This window comes from Bombus affinis, chromosome 10 (genome assembly GCF_024516045.1).
Source record: "Bombus affinis isolate iyBomAffi1 chromosome 10, iyBomAffi1.2, whole genome shotgun sequence".
In the NCBI taxonomy this organism is placed as follows: Eukaryota; Metazoa; Arthropoda; class Insecta; order Hymenoptera; family Apidae; genus Bombus; species Bombus affinis.
This window is the reverse complement of record NC_066353.1, coordinates 9,995,176-10,013,465: the sequence shown is the minus strand read 5'-3', so window position 1 is coordinate 10,013,465 and position 18,290 is coordinate 9,995,176. Positions and strand designations below refer to the sequence as shown.

Below are 18,290 nucleotides of genomic sequence, written 5' to 3'. Positions count from 1 at the left end.
TATAACCATATAATAAAATAACTTAGAGAACAATAAAAAAAACGTGTAATTCTTTTAAAATGAAATTGTATCGTTTAGAAATCTATCATATTTTTTAAAAATAATGTTCAATTTTAGTAACTATAATTTCGATAAAGGAGACATGAAGATTGAATAATATACAAAAAGACATTTAGTTATGGAAAATTAAAGAACTAGATATTAAGAAAAACGTATCAATTTAATCTCTTTTTACATTGCACCCCAGATGGCTAAATTGACAGCAAGAAATAGCTAAATAGCTGTATCAGACTAGCAGGTAATAAAGTGATGCACTTATACCCTATGCTCTATGGTATATGATATAATAGCAAAGTGCAACTTTGTTGTTTCATACTGCCTGTTGTAATAAACATTTTGCTTCTTCATATAAAGCTGTACAAGGTCTTAAAACTTCTAAATCGTAATCCACATCCTCATCAATATTTACATTATTATTCCTATAACATAATAATATTATGCATTGTTATTCTGTTAAAGCTATGTCATTCTACTAAAAAAATAAAATATTTACCTGTACAGAAAATCATCCACTGTAGGTAGCATATCATTGTTTAAGTCACGTAGCAAACGATTTCGTGCAAGTGCTGTATGCATAAATGCAACATTATGGAAAAACAATTCTGAATGATCTGAAAATGATCATTTAATTAAATAAATATGATTAAAGTAACTATCACTAAATAAAAATTAATCGGATAACAAACCGTCTTTTCCATATTTTTTTGCCAGTTTCTTCATTACATCTTCGCCTGCGTATTTCGCAGAGACGCCAACTCTATGCAAAATTGCTTTGCATTGCCAGCGATTTTCTGAATTCTGATTGCATGATGTAGATTTGCGAGGTTGTGTTTCTTTAACAAGACTTTCCCAGTCAACTCCTAAAGCATCGCCTAAACCTTTACCACTCGTTTTGATGTCTTCCTCTAATTCACCATCAGAAATTTCTTCAAAGTCCATAGTTTCCATATTTTCGTCTTCCATATTTCTGTGAACAATTTTAGTTATTAACTCAGCGATTATTGTATATTACATATAGTAATAGTAAATGAACTTTAGAAATTAAAAATATTACCTAAAGGACATTGCATCAGTATTATCTTTCCCTTTTGTGTTAAAGACTGTTTCCTCTATAGTTTCTTTTGGAGATGACAGATCTGCCTCTTGAGTTGTTAACTGACCATCTCGTTGTATAGTATCAGGAGTTTTCTTAGTTACTCGTGTTTTATTTGCATCAATATCCTGTAGATATTAATATTAAATAATAATGTAAGCTTACAAAGTAATAATGATCTAGCTTAGTTATACACAAATAAATGGAACATACTGTGATATCTTCCATATTTAATATGTCATCTGGATCATCACTAATGTCACTGAGATCGCTTTCAGTATGAAGTGTCTGCAAAGACTCATCGATGCAAGTACGTTTTGATTCAGAGGTAATAGTTTCCTTCGTTTCGGATTTTTCTTTTGAAACAGCCTTCTTTTGAAAAGTATCTGTAGATTTCTCTCGAGTTGTAGATAATTTCCCTTCTGCAAGCTCCATTAACTTTTTATTAATAGGTTCTTCTTTCATACTACCATATAAAGATGCTTGTTTAGAACTATGAACTGTACATTCATCTCTAGTTTCAGAACTGTTATAAGTTCGTCTTTTACTAAAAAGGGAATAAATTAACTTGTTATAAAAGTAATTAAATGAACAAGAGTTACATTTCATGACATACTTATGTGATGTGGATTCTGCTATTTCTAATTCCTTAGATCGATCGTTTCTATAATGGCCTCGAATATGCACTGATTGATTATCCCACTTTCGAGAGTCACTTGATTTCCAATCTGACACAGAATTATCATATCGAGAATTCCAATCATCATCATGCACTTCTGACCGAGGGAGACTATCTCTGCTGTCCCATAATCCTCTTACTCGCCATTCTCTTTCTTCCCAATCAACAGGTCCATAAGCTCGTTCTCTGCCGTGTTCTACATCACGATGATGACTATCCCAATCATCGTTAGGAACATTTTCGTCCCTAGTAGTAAACATACAAATTTAAGTATTTTCGTAACTAGTCATAAGGATTAATAACTACAATTATCAACATACCGTATAGAGGTGTTACTTCTTAACTTCTCTCCAGGATAAAGTGGATGTCTGTGATGATGATGATGATGTCGATGATCATCAAATGAAGTTCTATCAGTAGTTTGAACAACATATCTAGATTCCCGGGATCTTTCTTCACGAATTCCGCGTCTTTCATCAAACGGACTATCATATCTCCTTCCGTCAACAGTTTTTCTTCTATCATCTTCATGAACATGGTGATCACGATAATCTAAATGTGAAGACGCTTCGTCCTGTTCGTCCCAATGTTCTGATAAACGCCCATAGTTTCTATTATAGTTTCTGTCTATTTCAATTGTTCGTCGTGGACTAGTCTCACGTCTTTCGATTAAACGATCAACTTTGGTTGGTGTAACGCGTGATTGATCGTGTTCAGATGTATGATTTCGATCATATCTTGTACTAAATCGTCTGTGTCTTTCGCGATCATAGTGCCCGATATCTATTCTGTCAATTAAATTATCTCGCGAACTTGACAACGTAGGCGGTGCGGATGAAGACGATGAAGATGCTATAGAAGACTGAACGGCTGGTAAAGAAGGAGCTTGTGGCAATGGTGGAACATTGTGCACACCTTTATCGAGCAACGATGTTCTATCCAAAGATCTTTCTCGTGGAAAGCGATCAACACGATCCCTAGGTGAATTTACACCAGTTTTACGAGCTGGTGTATCTTTATCTACAGTATTTCTATCGTATCTACTATCAATACGCTGAGATGTTCTATCCCTATCAGAAAGAGTTTTCGTTTCGGATCGTTCTCTTTCTCTATCGCTTCTACGTTCTCGAGTTCCATTTTTCTCAAAGGCATTATCCTTCATCACTATTCGTTCTTTATCCCGACTATAACGTGAACTTTTATCCGTTGTTAAACTTAACGACGTTGTAACTAAAGGCGGTACATCTCTATCTCTTGCTTTTATTGATTCTTTTTCTCTGTCACGGTCTCGATCTCGATCGCGATCGCGATCCCTATCACGATCCCGATCTCTATCACGATCGCGATCTCTATCTCTATCTCTCTCTCGTTCACGATCACGTTCTCGATCTCTATCTCGATCACGATCTCTTTCCCGTGGTCGTTCACGACAACGTTCTTGTAGATCTTCTTTATCTTTATCACGAGCATCTCGTTGATCTCGAGCAAGCCTCGAATGCCCACGTTCATCCCTCGTATGCTCTTTATCACGCCGTTCTCTGCTCTTTTGGCGAGTCTTTTCTCCTAAATAAGTTTTATCATCAAACTCTTTGCCGATCCTTCTATGGCTTTCTTCTTGATTCGATACCTGTCTAGTTCTATTATTTTGTTCATTTTTTCTTATGTCCTCCCTGTCTTTAGTTTTATCACTTTTATGTGATTCGCGATCTTTTTTTTCCGTATCTCGAGATCTGTTTGTAGAAAGCTGTCTATCTTGAGTTTTTGGCGGCGTGAGTTCTCTTTTGGATCTTGATGACTTTTCAGGTGTACGACTACGGCGAGTTTTCGTTGAAATCGTTTCTTTTGAATGTTGGTGTTTCGATCTTTCGGATGTCGGAGGTGTTCTAGAACGTATATCTTTATCCTTACATTTCACCTTTAATCTTTCGTTTGTTTTTATTTTTTCGTCTATTGCACGACTTTTTTCTTTATCCTGTTCTTTGACTTTATCAAAAGGTTTATTCTTAGCATTATCTTTAGATAATTCATCTACATCTCTCACTTTCTTGTAATGTCTATCTTCTTTATCCATATCTCTAGCTTTTACTGCTTTGGGGGATTCACTTCTATTTCTCTCTCTAACTTTACTAGATGTTCCATGATGAGGCACAGATACAGAGGAACCTAATACTGCAGTTGTCGTTGATGTTACTGCTGTAGAAGCTTGTATTGCTGGTGACCTTGTACGAGGCATGGAAGAATGTTTCTTGGATGTTGTAGATGAACTGTATTTCTTCGCAGATCTAGCACTAATCTCCTTTTTTGTGGAACTACTTTCAAACTTACGTTTTTTCTTCACTGATGGTTTTTCATTTTTTGTTCCAAGCCTTTTCAATTTTAATCTGTCAAGGTTATTAAATTGTAATAAATATTAAAAGGTTCATATATTTAAATCAAATATATTAATTATTAACTTGTCATCTTGTAACGCTTATACTATAAATAAAACATTTACAAGAAAATTGGCTATTAATTTATAAAAAAACATTATCTTAATCTAGTGTTTTATTTCAAAAACAAAAAAGCATAGTAATATATATATTACAACTTACTTCCTTCTTTTTTCTTTATCTTCATCATAGTCAGTAGATCCACTATGATGCCGTTTAGATTTAATCTTTTTAACTTTTTTACGTGAATCAGATGTTGAACTAGAAGATGAATCTTCACTGCTAGAACTACTACTACTGCTAGATGTACTTGAAGTATGAGAACTAGAGGAAGAAGTCATAGCCTTTTTTTTCTGTCTCACTTTATCTTTCCCATGAACCTCTTTATCTTTCTTCATTTGTAGTTCTAGTTCACGCTGTAACAACTGTCTACGTCTTTCTAAGACTTTTTCGTCCTCGTATTCCAAATCTGTTTGATTCCACTCTTCCAAATTTAAATCAGGGCTATGAGATGGCTTTTTTATGATCTTAGAAGTAAGCCTTTTAAACGGATCCTCAATAAGCTATATATTATAAACATATATGTAAATATCTATCTTCAAATAAGATAATATGCTTGTAATTTTTCTAAGCAAACTTTCTATACTAAAAGTACGATAATACAGATTATACACTTACTCCTGCTGTACTTGCAATAGCATTATCCTTTTTGGCACGCTTGGACGGACTTATTAATGTGTGAGTATTTGCATATCTAGTTGCAATATCAAGAAAAGAAAATGGTGATCATCTTAAATAAAATGAGAGTGATAATTCTTACTGTATTATTTAAATAATAACTTTAACAATTTCAGTGTTTATTAGTATAAAAGACAAATGCATATTTAATTTTCTATGCAAAAACTTCAAATCAAATCAACTTCAAAATTATACTTGCTTGCAATTTTTTCCATACGAACAGCTGCCGTTTAGTGCCCAGTTTCTACAATAATCCGACGAATTTTGGCCGGCAGTAACTGCTGGTTTGGTCCCCAACCTCTCAAACACACTTGGTCGACGAGAGTCTGTATTACATTTCGTAGGGTCAACCGTTATCTTCCTTATGTTTGATTTTGACATATTATCACCATAAAACAATTATGTTTTCACAATGGAAGCACATAACTGCAGCATGCAAATATTCATTTGCTATGAAATCACCATTAATCAATTAAGCCTTCACGAATACAGTCACGGTTTTCGAAGGATTGGTAAAGCATTTAAAAGCTAAGAAATATAAGCAGCTCTTTACGTTTTGTATAATAATTCTTTTTATGAACGGTAATAATATTTACTTAATATTTACACATATAATTCGTTTTTACATATTTTTAAAAGCTAACCCCAGATATATGTAATCTACTACATACGACTGAAGTACCGATCTGTACAGAAAACAATAGTGCTAACTCAATGAAGTTGTGTATAAAATGTGGTTCAATATTGCCAACCTATAACGATAAATATTATAAGCAGATTTAAATATTTTTAATCTATAATATTTTATTAAATATAAAAAAAAGAGAAATTAAGAAATTGATAAAATTATTTATATACATTTTAATAATATTTCTCGCGTTATATATAATGCATTTATTAGCACAGTAGGAAAGATATATTATTAATTGAATACATTTATTGCTTTAACGAAAATAAAATGTTTAGAACATATATAAAAAGTTCAAATGTATTAAAAGTCAATTCGGAATGAATAATTAAAATGTGAAATGTTGAATTTCAAAAATATTTATCACGATGTTTATTTCAAAATAGAATTATTCATATAAAAATATAATAATTTTTTTAAATTATCTTGTAATACGAATCTAAAATTGAAACGAATCTATATTGTAACATACAAATAATTGTAGTTATCTATAATATATTTCCATATTTCTAGTAAATAATGATATATGTATATAAAAACTTCGTATTTAAACTTTAAAATTTATGTGTAACTCCAACTATTACTTCCAGTACCATAAACGTTTTATGACGTTGAAGGCTGAGGGAGTTAGTTTTCATTGATATATTATTTATTCCTTCTCTTTAAGGTTAAAATATCGTTATATTTTAATTTTGTTTATTGGATAACAATTTTGTTTACTGGATAACAATTTTGTTTACTTTAATTATTTATGTAGTTCATATTAAATGTTAATACAAATGTTTGCAGATTGTTTTACAATGCCTCACCAATGTAATTGTGGTGTTACACACAATGATGTAGAATTAGGTGTACAATATAATTTATATCAAAAAATTGATGTAGAAAATATAGAATGTTTAAATGAATTTGAAGAAGCTACCGGAGCTACTGTATTTAAACCATGGGAAAATAGACTGGACAGAAATAAAGTAATTATTTGTTTATATATTTAAACATTTAATAAAAATATCTTTCAAAATATAATTATAATTTTACATTACAATTTACTTTTCTTTTTCAGTATGTTGAAAGTGATATGGATAATGAACTTCTATTTAACATTCCGTATGTTTGCTATTTGAACGTACTATTTGTAAGGATACATACATATTGTCATCTTTTTCAGGTTTACAGGAAATATAAAATTAAAAGGCCTTATTATTATTGGAGGAGAAGATGATTTGTATCCAGATAAAGTAAAATTGTAAATACCCCTGAGTTTGAATGTCTAGAAACAAAGTTTAACCTATACAAATATAAAATATGTTTTATTAATATCGAAAAAAATATTTTATTCTTTTAGGTATAAAAATAGGCCACATATGACATTTGATGATGTAGCTACAGAACCTGAACAAGAATTTGAATTATGTGTAGACACAATGGGAGTACATGAATATTCTCTTAAGTATGTATGTTTTATTATGTTACTAAGCATTACATAAAGAATTATAATAATATAAAAATATAATACAATTTTTACTGTAGGGTGGTTAAATTCTCATCTGTACATCATTTAAGTTTGTACTTTACTGGTACTGAAAGAACAGATAAAATAAAACTTTATTATATCGGATTAAAAGGTGAATGGACACCTTCGCATCATCATGGTGTTACAATTTGTACCTATGAATTACGTCCTCAAATGAGTGATCATCCAAAAGGACATAACCAAGATGTTAATAGAACAGTTAGTTGATTTTATAAATTGAAAATTGATAAAGAAAATTGATAGAAGATGCACTCTGCGTTAATAAAGAAAATAATTTCAAAGGCTAATAAATGTTTGTATTCAATTCATGTTTTGCTTGTTCATTTTATTTTGAAATTCAATTAAATTTTTGTATATTAAATATTATTATTTTTAATAAATAAAGAACTCCATCGCACGAAGCTGTATGTATACTTTCCCGACAAAGACTGTGATATTCGGAAAATATATTCGGAAACAAATTAAGTCAAAAATTAGTATGTACTAGTAACGTCGTAATCGGTTATTAATTAGACCTTTTTAGTATTAAATTCGTTTCTTCTAACATTTTGTAGAATAATAAAAAGAAAAATAATTTAAAAGATCCGTAACATGATTATTCGTTAAATCGCTTTCTAAATTCGTTTAATCGTTTTAAATCGCTATATTTAATGATATATTTGAAAAACGAAACAATTATACTGCGTTGCTCCGTGACAAAAATAATTCTTCGTTTCATTCATGAAATTTTCTGTACTATCAAAAGTAACGCGTTCCTCGAGGTTTGCTTTGATCACCCCTTCTCTTCTCTGTTCCCTTCCACTATATGAGCACCAACTTAAAACTTTGATACATACATACATATGTACTTGATATCGCGAGAAACAACGTTCACTAAGTTCAACAATCGCAGCTCATGGCACACGCGACTGTGAGCTCCTCCGCTGAGGCAAATAGGCAAGATAAAAAAAATGCAAGTGAAAATATCGCCTGTACCTCAATGGATTATTCAGTGCCATCAGCTACGAAGCAACCCTTACCACCGGACGGAGGATGGGGCTACATCGTAGTTCTAGCATCCTTTTTAATCCATGTAATTGGTAAGCTACCGATTTTTCCTCGTTTCATTATATTTTCTTAAAACTTCATTTTAAGTTTAGTTTAAAATTTATATCGAAGAAACATGCCAAGTTCTTCTTTTCATTTTTAATTTCAAATTTTATGTTGCCGTTAAACGTATATGTATCTAAAATATTATAAATTTAATATGAATACCGTAAAGTAGATTTTATATACTAAAAAAAACCACGTAACTTTTATCTCCAATTTTTTATCTTTATCTAAAATATAATTATTATACTGCTACTTATAATAAGCATTTCAATGAAAATATACTTATTCCTCTTTTTCGAGAGACTTATCTTTTACACTGTTACCATTACGGTTACGTTTTAGATACATTAATCGAATAAATGATATCTTTATTAATTTAGAATAAGAAAAAAACATTCTGAGATAAAGTAATAAAAAGAAAAGACTTCACGGAATTGTAAAATTTTCGTTTAGATTCCGCTTCGTATTTACACTATATCAAGAACAATTTTTAATCTTTACGAGAAACTCATTTAAGTTAATTTATACGATTTATACATTAATAAATCGATTTTTTTAATCTCATAAAAATGTCGTAAAAAGAAGTTTTATTCCCTTTACTTTGTTATTTCTATATTATCATTTCTTTTATTCAATAGGTGTTACGTTAATTGAATAAAATAACGAAGAGAAGCAAAACGAGTTAAAACCATTCTCAATTTCTTAAATCTTCTATCTCGTGTTCAAAACATGACTTATGAAAGAGCGATATTTAAGAACGTTGACACGTTTTCTCTCGTACAAGAACAGATTTGTAACATGTGTTTGCTATTATGTGCTTATTACAAAACAGAATATTACCAAATACAGTAAATTAAGCGTGCTCTACATTATGCACAAATCATGCACATGTACCATTACGTGCGTGATGGTTCGAAAAAAAAAAAATTACCTTGCAAGCATGTTTACTGGTGCATCCTCAATTTCTTGCTGGTTTTAACTTTCCCAAGAATACACATACTTTGACCAAATCGATAAAAGATAATCATTGTTTCCTTTCTTTTATAGACACATATATTTATATAATTCGGAAAAAATTTATAGATATCTATATTTGCTTAATATAACTGTTTATAACGAAACGATCAATTTTTAGATCAATTAGATTTATAACAGACTTTAATCGATAATTAGTACATTATAAGATGAGAAAAAATTTCTACGCATCCAAAAAATAGAAAAAACAGATTTAAAAAAAGCGCTGGCCTTGGTATTACAGAAACATTAAAATGATATGTTACATATATCTATGCGTCTTTTTAGCTTCTTATCTTGACACATAAAAATATTTCTATTAGATGTTTTCTTACATTATTAGCTTGTTTTCTGCTCGTTGTAGGCATCGTATTAGATGTATTAAAATTTAAAGGCGATGATTGTATCTGTGACAAAAAAGTTATGGTAACAAGGTTATCGATACCAATACATATAAGAGGATTAGAACGACCTTTGAAATTATTTCCATTTGAAAAATGACAAATATCGATACGCTATGCGATGAGAGAATTTTAATGAAGATTATTTCGTTGCAAAGACAGTACCGGCGATCGAACTGTATTATTGTTGAGTTATTGCACTTTGTTCGTCACTTACCATGTGTATGGAAACATACTTATACAGAGAAACTTTGATTACGCATAACAGTAATTTCACGATACGTGAAATCAGAATATGATACGAAAAACATATTTTTTGTATGGTAGTGACTAAGAATTGCGTTATACCACCTTTGAGGTGATACAGAATATGCGTCTGTTGAAAAATATTAAATTCATGTTATACCATTCATTTAATATTACGTTAAATACCATGATTGCTTTTAAATATCGTAATAATTGATTTCATTTATTGTAACTACGATTGAAAATAAAATAAAATAAAACAAGAACAGTCTCAGAAGAAGGAAAGTAATAATGAAGCGATAACTTAAAGATGAATAGTATAATGCAACTTCCTATTGACGAATTAGGTTAAATAGATTACTCATTTTATTATCAATTCCTTTATTTCTTGTAACACTGACGTTAATTTCATTAACAAAAATAAAAGTCATTAGAATAACAAGTATAACGTATCGTTCGTTTATTTCTTTTCCCAAAGAAGAGGTTATTTACTATGTATATTATTTAGTTCTTTAACCATCCTCTACTAAACATTATTTTACATCAAAAACTCTATATGAAAGAACAATATATTTTTGTTGCAGCGGATGGAGTGACTTATTCGTTCGGTGTTTTTTATTTAGAACTTCTGTATTATTTCGAGGAGGGAAAAGGTGCAACTGCATGGATTGCGTCGATATTAGTCGGTGTTACTTTGTGCTCAGGTAAACTTTTCATCCACGATAATTTCGATTTCTCAGTAACAAAAACATAACGGAAGATTGATTAAAGGTCCGATATCAAGTTTATTCGTAAATAAATTTGGATGCCGGGTTGTAACTATAGCTGGTTCGATATTGGCCAGTGCATGTTTATTGGCGAGTATGTGGGCTCGAAATATTATAACGTTATACTTTACGATCGGCATTGGAACAGGTGAAAATATTTTTATTCCTTTATATAGAAACTTTCAATGCTAGCGTATAAGTTCAGAAATAATTTGTTCTTATTGCAGGACTAGGTTTTGGATTGATCTATTTACCTGCGATTGTCAGCGTGACATGTTACTTTGAAAAGTATCGGTCCCTTGCAACGGGAATCGCAGTATGCGGTTCTGGTTTAGGCACATTAATTTTTGCACCTTGCTTAGATTACTTTATAGCGACATACGGATGGCGAGGAGCGATTTTAATTTGTTCTGGAATCGTTCTGAACTGCACCGTTCTTGGAGCGCTTTTTAGGCCCCTTAGAACGGATAAACGAAAAAAGAGAAGTTCTACAGAGGTACAGGATTCTTGTATGTATTATTATAAGAAATTTAATAACAGCATTTACATCGCGTAATAAATAGTATCAAACTATACATGAAATTGAATTATAAAAGATAAAGAAAAATGAAAGCGCAATTTATACGAACGCGTATATTATATATATGTATATTATATGTATGTGAGATCAGATGCGTTGAATAAGATATATAGACATTTCATGTACCGTATCGTAGACCTAAGTTTCAATTTTCAGAAATCTTCACAGAACATGAAAAATAATCCTGGAGAATATTCGAATAATTTACCTAATGAGGAACAAAGTAAAAAGATATACAGTGTGAGTTTTCAAAAGGAAAATAATCGTGCTGGTTTAAAGTCCCTGAGTCAACCTGTTTTGATCTCAAATAATGTGGTACAAGACAGTTTAGAGAATATTCATAAAGAACAGTCAGTATTTCTATATATATTCTATATATATATATATCTATTGGATATTAATATTTCAAGCATTAACATCTATTATCATTATTATTATTATAAAAGTGCAGAGAGATAAACACAGACATCTTTTTCGATATATAAAATATAAAATTTTGTAACTTTCTAATATGATTATTATTAACACGTAGTTCTTATTTACAGCCCTAATTTAATGCAAGGATATAGCGAAGAAATCTTTCATATTCATAAGTCCTCTACAAGTTTACCTAATAAAATAGATTATATAAAAGCTGGTAATAAAGAATTTAAAATTAGTATTGACAGAAAGCTCAATGCCTTTCAAGAAGATGTAACCATTTCTCTATTAAAAGATCCAGTATTTATATTATTTACTTTCTCTAATTTCTGCACCAGTATTGGATTTTATGTACCATATATCTATGTATTGGTATATATACTTGCTTTTATTAAAAATGTTTTTAATCTTTTGATAACAGAAACTATTTAATTTGTTTATAAACGACTTTTGTTTAACATATTTTTACAAAGACTGTGTATTATAAAAGTTATAATTCTTAATATATTTATGATTATGCTATATTTCATGAAAATATTGATTATAGCCTCAAGCTGAAGAACGAGGAATTAATAAAAAGGATGCAAGTTATCTTCTTGCAATAATCGGAATTGCTAATACAGTTGGTCGTATAATCTTAGGATATGTTTCAGACAAGCCATGGGTTAATCGACTATTAATATATAATTTATGTCTTACTATATGTGGTATTTGTAAGTATTACTTTTGTTATTATTTATAAAATTTAATCAAACCTCTTAAATAGTATTAATAGATTAATATCTAATTGAAAATCGTGCATGATATTTAATCTTTGCGTATTTTTCCAGCTACAACTCTTAGTGCATTCTGCACATCTTTTGCCTCATTCACACTTTATTCCTCTATATTTGGATTCACGTCTGGCGCTTATGTTGGTCTTACATCTGTGATTTTAGTAGATTTATTGGGTTTAAATCATCTTACCAATGCTTTTGGACAGCTTTTACTATTTCAAGGTTTTGCATCACTTTTAGGACCACCCATTGCAGGTGTGTCTACAATGTTTTAAGTCATAAGTTTTATTTTCTTAACTTTTTTATAATTCATAATTTTAGGATGGTTATATGATGTACTTCAATCTTATGATCCTGGATTTTTCACTGCTGGTGGTATGATAACTATTAGTGGATTAATTTTATTTTTTATACCTACAATTCAACAAAAAATTCATAAAAATGTAAATACTCAAAGAACTAAAAATATAATAAATAATTAATTTGTCAAAAATACTTATTGCTTTCTTATAATTATTAATAAATGTTTTACCATTTAATTTATCTATACTTCTAACTACAGAATGAATATTATGATACAAATATATGATCTAATAAACTTGCAATTTATTAAATATAAAATTGCTGGGTAATTTCACATCACTTTATTTTGTTAAATTTTGAAGAACTTGTACTACATCATCTGTTATTTCTGCATGTAAAAATTCATGTATTCTTCCTACCGTTTCAGTCTTTAAGTTAATGTTGTTATCTACCAGCTGATTTATTACCTAAAAAGATAATACAACAAAATTGTAACTATTAGGTTATTACTTATGTTTTTTATTATATATATTCTACTACTGTAATTATGCAATTATAAAAAGTACATTTCAAACAACATAATATAACTTTTATTCTAACTTATTAAAAATAACTCAAAAAAAAAGATTTGTGACATAATAATCTATATAAAATTTGTAATTTATAAAATTCAAATTACATACCCCTATCAACCACGTTTTATGAGATGGAAAATCAATCATAAAATCATGTAACTGTTTGTCCATAGGCACAAATGTTACATTATTTAATTTGTTATTTAACATCAATGTTGAATCTGGATCAGTGCTTTCTATTAGGTTCAAACTGATTTTTACAAAATTATATTTATCATTTTTAAATATTGAACTTTGTCTGAGATCAGAAGCAATAATTTTATAAAAATATTCACCTTTGAAATATCGCACTATAAAAAAAACGTAAGTATTGTTAGTCTAAATATATTTATTCTATATATGTCTTAAAGTTTTAGACTTACTATATATAGCAGCTTCAGTAACCTTTCTTTTCTTCAATAGCAATAATACATAAGCATTATTAATCATTGTTTCATTTATATTATGTTTTATTAATAAATCTCTTGTGTGAGATATCTTTTCAAAAGTATATGGTAAAACGTAATCAGTAATTGTATCAATGCAAGGTAATATATTAAAGTCATTGATCATAATTTTAAGAATATCTAAAATACCTAAAAGCATATACTTATTGATACAACCAATATTAATGAAATATTGACAGTATTAATGAATTTTATTAATACTTTAAAAATTAATAAGTTATATACCTTGTAAATCATACTTAATTGCCTGCCTAAGTAAAAGTGGCCAAAAATAATGTGGTTTTATCAGATAATGATTTTTAAATATTCTAAGCAAAGGAAGAGATAAATGGTCATTCTTCATTAACGAATAATATAATAATATTAAAAAACATTTCTTGAACACAGTTTCGTCTTTAGAAATCATACATAGCTTAATACTCTCATTAATTAACTAAAATAAATATATTAGAAGTAAATACTAAAATATGAAAAATGTGACAACAAAAAACTGTTCTTACCACTCTATTATTAACTACATGTTCTAAAATTAATCTCAGAATATTTTCAAATTGAGGGTGTTCATCATGTAAACCTATACATGATAGTGCCTTTATAGATAAGTATATGTGATTAATACTTATTAACTTCAATATAATTTCTATTTCAATATTTAGAATAGTGTTCCTTTTTTTTAAATATTGAAACATCTAAAACAAAATGTCCCATTATTAACTTTCATGGTACACATTAATGGTACTTTATCACAAAGTTTTTAGAAATTCTTACAGTATGAACATCATTGATGTTATTATTCCCTGATAATATATAAATCACAGTTAAAATATTTATGTTAGAGAAGTGTATGTTGTTTAAATTGCAATGCTGAATTATTTCTTTGACTTTAGCAACATTATTCAATTTAGCATGAGTATATATAAGAGCAGCATATGTTTCAGTAGTTAATTTTAATTTCTGTTGTTTCATATAGTCTAGAATTTTATTTACATTCATTATATCTCTGAAAAATATACACTCACGTTAGTTATTAAAAAATTAGATATCATACTAATTATTAAAATATTGTAATGTTTAATAAATAAATCTTATATATTTACCCAGATTGAGAATATCCCAATATTAATGAATTAAAGACAGATTCCGATATAGGAAAATGTAACTTCTGCATATCTTTAACAAGCATTAATGCCTTGTCAATATTTCCCTTCATACAACAATATCTAATACATATCTTATATGTGGTATCATTTGGATAAATTTCTTTACATTTCATGTGCATTAGTAATTCCGTAGTTGAAAAATCATATTCATTTCTTATATATAATTTTAAAAGCTGATTATAATGGGATATGGACATCTTGAAATCTTCAAATTCAATGTAAAAAAACATACATTAAATTATGTTTTTTTACTAATTTCAAGTCATAGAATAAATATGTAATACTGAAAACATACTGCACATATCCGAAATCAACCATAAAGATCTTGCAAGTTTTACTTTGTCTACTGGTAAACAATCGATTATATTATTACACCAGGAAATTAACGAGAGTATCTGATTAGTATCTATAACATCTGCAATATGCATACCATCTTTTTAAAGAAAAATGTTTTCTATGTATATATATGTATATATATATTAATATTGCAATAATACATGTTTGTTTATACTTACGCACTGAATCTATAAGATTTATAATACTTGCCATTTCTGTTCTATGTACATATTTGTGTATTTCCATGTGCCTACTTATACTATCAAATTTTTTATTTATTAGATCCTTTTTATAAGACTCAGCAGTATACGGTATCGATATTGTATCCCTATTAATATATAACTGTTTATAAACTACATTAATAAATATATAATACATTTAAAAAACTAACCTTTCTAACATTTCACTTGTTTTATTAAGTAGACGAGGTACGAAATGTATCATTTTCTTGTTTTCGTTTAGTATCGCAATTTTTAAGTGATTTTGAAAATGATTTACACATTTTAATAAAATATTTATCATGATAAGTTGATAACTCGTTAATAAAATTGATGCAGCGTTTTTCACGTGAAATACTTGAATTACCTAACCCTATAACCTACAATGATAAATTCTTCCCAATAAAACAATATACACACCGTATTAAAAATATAATTATTCATTTGTTTCATTAATGAGTTGGCAATAACTAATTTAACATCAATTATTTATTAGAGTCTTATAATATAAACGGATTATAAAAAACAGTACTGTCAACATTCGCCACTAATTTTATGTAGTCTTCTTAAGATTCAATAGATTAATACACTCATATCAGAGGTAAAATATTATTACATTTTATTGTATATATGTGCAATATTTTTGTATATATAACTGTTTGTATAAATTTGTATATACTAAAATATTTGAATTATTAGATATATCCAAAAATATATTTTTAAATTAGATCTCGCACTTCTAACAATTTTGTACAAGAATTATCAAAATTTTGTTACAGTTATAAGTAAAATATCCACACATCGAACAGTTTACATGTTGTTTTATATGCAAAAATGTAAAAAATAGTTTAAAAGGTATATCAGTATCAGAAAATAAATAAGATGTAATGAAAAATTAACCTTAATACATAAAATAATGTATCTTACTATTATCTAATATAAACATTAAATAAGATTACAAACTTCTATATCATATTACATTTATGTCAAACTTTAAAGTACCTTTGAAGATATTTGTTTTCATTATACTATAGTAAGTTTATCTAAAATTATCTTGAAGTCATGAAAGTGAAACAGTTTTTACATTTTGCATTACAATATTACAATACATACTTTGCTATATTAAAAATCTCATTTTTGTAATATCAACATTAAATTTTATAATTATCTTACAAAAATTCTTCACACCAATCAGAGAGGCATTGATAACAATCACTAGATTGTTTTGCATTAGCAGAACACAAATCTTTCATCCATTCTTGGAACAGTTCTCTGTTTTTTTTTAAAACCAAATATTGTCCAAGTACTACATATGCCTGTAAGTACGTTAATAAGTATTAATATATTAATATTGAATTAAATGAATGTTTTAATCCTTTACCAAATTATTGGTACATATAAAAAGTATTATTTACTCAATATTACTCAATATTACTTAAATTTTAACATTGTTTATATTTGCCTTAGTTATTCTTAGGTACTTCTAATAATTTGCTCTTTCATTTCATTATAAAGAAATATTAATAAAATACAAATTATTAGTCAGATTCAGATAAAAGTATGTTATACTTTGTCAAAACCAGCTGCTTCCAATCTACGACCTAGAACTTCTCCAACTCCAGCAAGATCTGTAACAGGTTTATCACCCATTGGTTCAGCAACAAAGTTTTTGTGTTTCTGTGATGTGCTCGACATGTTTCTGAAAATGAAAATAAATCTTTATTCTGTATGACAAGTACAATAATTAAACATAGTGCTCTTTTATTGTTATATTAAATGAAAGATCAAGACTAAACATAACTAACATAAAATAAATATGATTTAATTATTTTATTAAAATTTACGTTTATATACCTTTAGATACAATACCTAAATAATATACCTATTTTTATAAAATACATACCTCAAATAACTTTTTATGAACTAAGTTTAAATTATTTCTATCAATTACTGCGTTTATATAGTTATTTTTTTTTTTATTGCAAATTTATGGTAGTCTGAATATTAAATTTGTAATTAATTGTTCACTTTAGAATTACAATATCTTCTTCTTTAATAAAATATACGCCTTTAAAAAAAATTAAACACAACACTATCAAAGCAACTTACATTTATATAAATTTATATAAAATTGTAGAACGGAAATCTATGTAAAATTTTATGCACATGATAGCTGATTTCTATGTAACTAAATAAGTATATTTTTACTACTATATTTCACGGTATTAAACTTAATTACGATTAAATTAAAGTTATTATTAACTATAAGACGCTAAAATGTTTTAAAATATAATTTTTTAAGTATTTGTAAGTAGATATACGACTTTAAGTTTAAAAATGTACATATACGTGATATAAAAAAATTCTTCTAAAAAATCTTATTTCTTAGTATTAAAAAGAAAACGATAAAGAAAAAATGATTAAAATATAAATCATATAAGTACATATGCACGTATATATTCCGCTATAGAAAAATTAATTAATAAATAAAGATACTACAAATAGGTTTCATAAGGTGTGCTTTAATAAATATTTTTAAAGTACATTCAAAAGACAATATTTTATTATATAAAATAATATAGAATAATCTTGTAAAACGTGCATAAATTAAATTTATTAAATTATGACTTCTTATACTTAATAAATTCAATGTGTCATAAAGTAAAGTGTCGACA

The 18,290-nt window shown here is 28.0% G+C and overlaps 5 protein-coding genes and 2 long non-coding RNA genes across 12 annotated transcripts; 2 read left to right on the top strand and 5 right to left on the bottom strand.

Annotated features, from left to right (window-relative positions):
• Nucleotides 1-201: 201 nt before the first annotated feature.
• On the bottom strand, nucleotides 202-5,707 carry LOC126921032 (zinc finger CCCH domain-containing protein 13-like). Its single transcript, XM_050732173.1, has 10 exons — nucleotides 5,199-5,707; nucleotides 4,940-5,015; nucleotides 4,424-4,824; nucleotides 2,153-4,213; nucleotides 1,770-2,078; nucleotides 1,367-1,700; nucleotides 1,115-1,281; nucleotides 747-1,027; nucleotides 554-671; nucleotides 202-479 (listed from the first exon to the last, which is right to left on the bottom strand). Exons 1-10 carry the CDS (start codon nucleotides 5,378-5,380, stop codon nucleotides 371-373), a joined length of 4,038 nt encoding a protein of 1,345 aa, XP_050588130.1. The 5' UTR covers nucleotides 5,381-5,707; the 3' UTR covers nucleotides 202-370.
• A 441-nt stretch (nucleotides 5,708-6,148) lies between these two features.
• On the top strand, nucleotides 6,149-7,529 carry LOC126921052 (PITH domain-containing protein GA19395). 3 transcript variants are annotated; one of them, XM_050732229.1, is made up of 6 exons: nucleotides 6,149-6,313; nucleotides 6,477-6,658; nucleotides 6,751-6,794; nucleotides 6,856-6,933; nucleotides 7,033-7,137; nucleotides 7,218-7,529. In XM_050732229.1, exons 2-6 carry the CDS (start codon nucleotides 6,488-6,490, stop codon nucleotides 7,426-7,428), a joined length of 609 nt encoding a protein of 202 aa, XP_050588186.1. In that variant the 5' UTR covers nucleotides 6,149-6,313; nucleotides 6,477-6,487; the 3' UTR covers nucleotides 7,429-7,529. The 3 variants fall into 3 exon arrangements, with proteins under 3 accessions (XP_050588186.1, XP_050588185.1, XP_050588184.1); XM_050732228.1 differs by having other exon boundaries at nucleotides 6,175-6,354; XM_050732227.1 differs by lacking the exon at nucleotides 6,149-6,313 and having other exon boundaries at nucleotides 6,364-6,658.
• A 526-nt stretch (nucleotides 7,530-8,055) lies between these two features.
• On the top strand, nucleotides 8,056-13,012 carry LOC126921044 (monocarboxylate transporter 12-like). 2 transcript variants are annotated; one of them, XM_050732210.1, is made up of 9 exons: nucleotides 8,056-8,300; nucleotides 10,559-10,678; nucleotides 10,746-10,889; nucleotides 10,969-11,237; nucleotides 11,478-11,671; nucleotides 11,867-12,113; nucleotides 12,289-12,454; nucleotides 12,572-12,772; nucleotides 12,839-13,012. In XM_050732210.1, exons 1-9 carry the CDS (start codon nucleotides 8,117-8,119, stop codon nucleotides 12,997-12,999), a joined length of 1,686 nt encoding a protein of 561 aa, XP_050588167.1. In that variant the 5' UTR covers nucleotides 8,056-8,116; the 3' UTR covers nucleotides 13,000-13,012. The 2 variants fall into 2 exon arrangements, with proteins under 2 accessions (XP_050588167.1, XP_050588168.1); XM_050732211.1 differs by lacking the exon at nucleotides 8,056-8,300 and adding an exon at nucleotides 10,106-10,321.
• On the bottom strand, nucleotides 8,398-10,086 carry LOC126921057 (uncharacterized). Its single transcript, XR_007712226.1, has 2 exons — nucleotides 9,800-10,086; nucleotides 8,398-9,734 (listed from the first exon to the last, which is right to left on the bottom strand). It is a non-coding gene; the product is annotated as an uncharacterized LOC126921057 (long non-coding RNA).
• LOC126921058 (uncharacterized) lies at nucleotides 12,524-13,133 on the bottom strand. The gene is made up of 2 exons (XR_007712227.1): nucleotides 13,014-13,133; nucleotides 12,524-12,931 (listed from the first exon to the last, which is right to left on the bottom strand). It is a non-coding gene; the product is annotated as an uncharacterized LOC126921058 (long non-coding RNA).
• A 13-nt stretch (nucleotides 13,134-13,146) lies between these two features.
• LOC126921041 (leucine-rich PPR motif-containing protein, mitochondrial) lies at nucleotides 13,147-16,026 on the bottom strand. Of its 3 annotated transcripts, none has more exons than XM_050732204.1 (10): nucleotides 15,789-16,026; nucleotides 15,577-15,739; nucleotides 15,357-15,494; nucleotides 14,999-15,266; nucleotides 14,670-14,901; nucleotides 14,402-14,590; nucleotides 14,127-14,334; nucleotides 13,818-14,030; nucleotides 13,504-13,745; nucleotides 13,147-13,287 (listed from the first exon to the last, which is right to left on the bottom strand). In XM_050732204.1, exons 2-10 carry the CDS (start codon nucleotides 15,641-15,643, stop codon nucleotides 13,162-13,164), a joined length of 1,683 nt encoding a protein of 560 aa, XP_050588161.1. In that variant the 5' UTR covers nucleotides 15,644-15,739; nucleotides 15,789-16,026; the 3' UTR covers nucleotides 13,147-13,161. The 3 variants fall into 3 exon arrangements, with proteins under 3 accessions (XP_050588161.1, XP_050588159.1, XP_050588160.1); XM_050732202.1 differs by having other exon boundaries at nucleotides 15,577-15,725; XM_050732203.1 differs by having other exon boundaries at nucleotides 15,357-15,476; nucleotides 15,577-15,725; nucleotides 15,789-16,025.
• Nucleotides 16,027-16,086: 60 nt separating this feature from the next.
• Nucleotides 16,087-17,725, bottom strand: LOC126921054 (barrier-to-autointegration factor). The gene is made up of 3 exons (XM_050732231.1): nucleotides 17,519-17,725; nucleotides 17,185-17,314; nucleotides 16,087-16,931 (listed from the first exon to the last, which is right to left on the bottom strand). Exons 2-3 carry the CDS (start codon nucleotides 17,308-17,310, stop codon nucleotides 16,785-16,787), a joined length of 273 nt encoding a protein of 90 aa, XP_050588188.1. The 5' UTR covers nucleotides 17,311-17,314; nucleotides 17,519-17,725; the 3' UTR covers nucleotides 16,087-16,784.
• Between the last annotated feature and the right edge of the window lie 565 nt (nucleotides 17,726-18,290).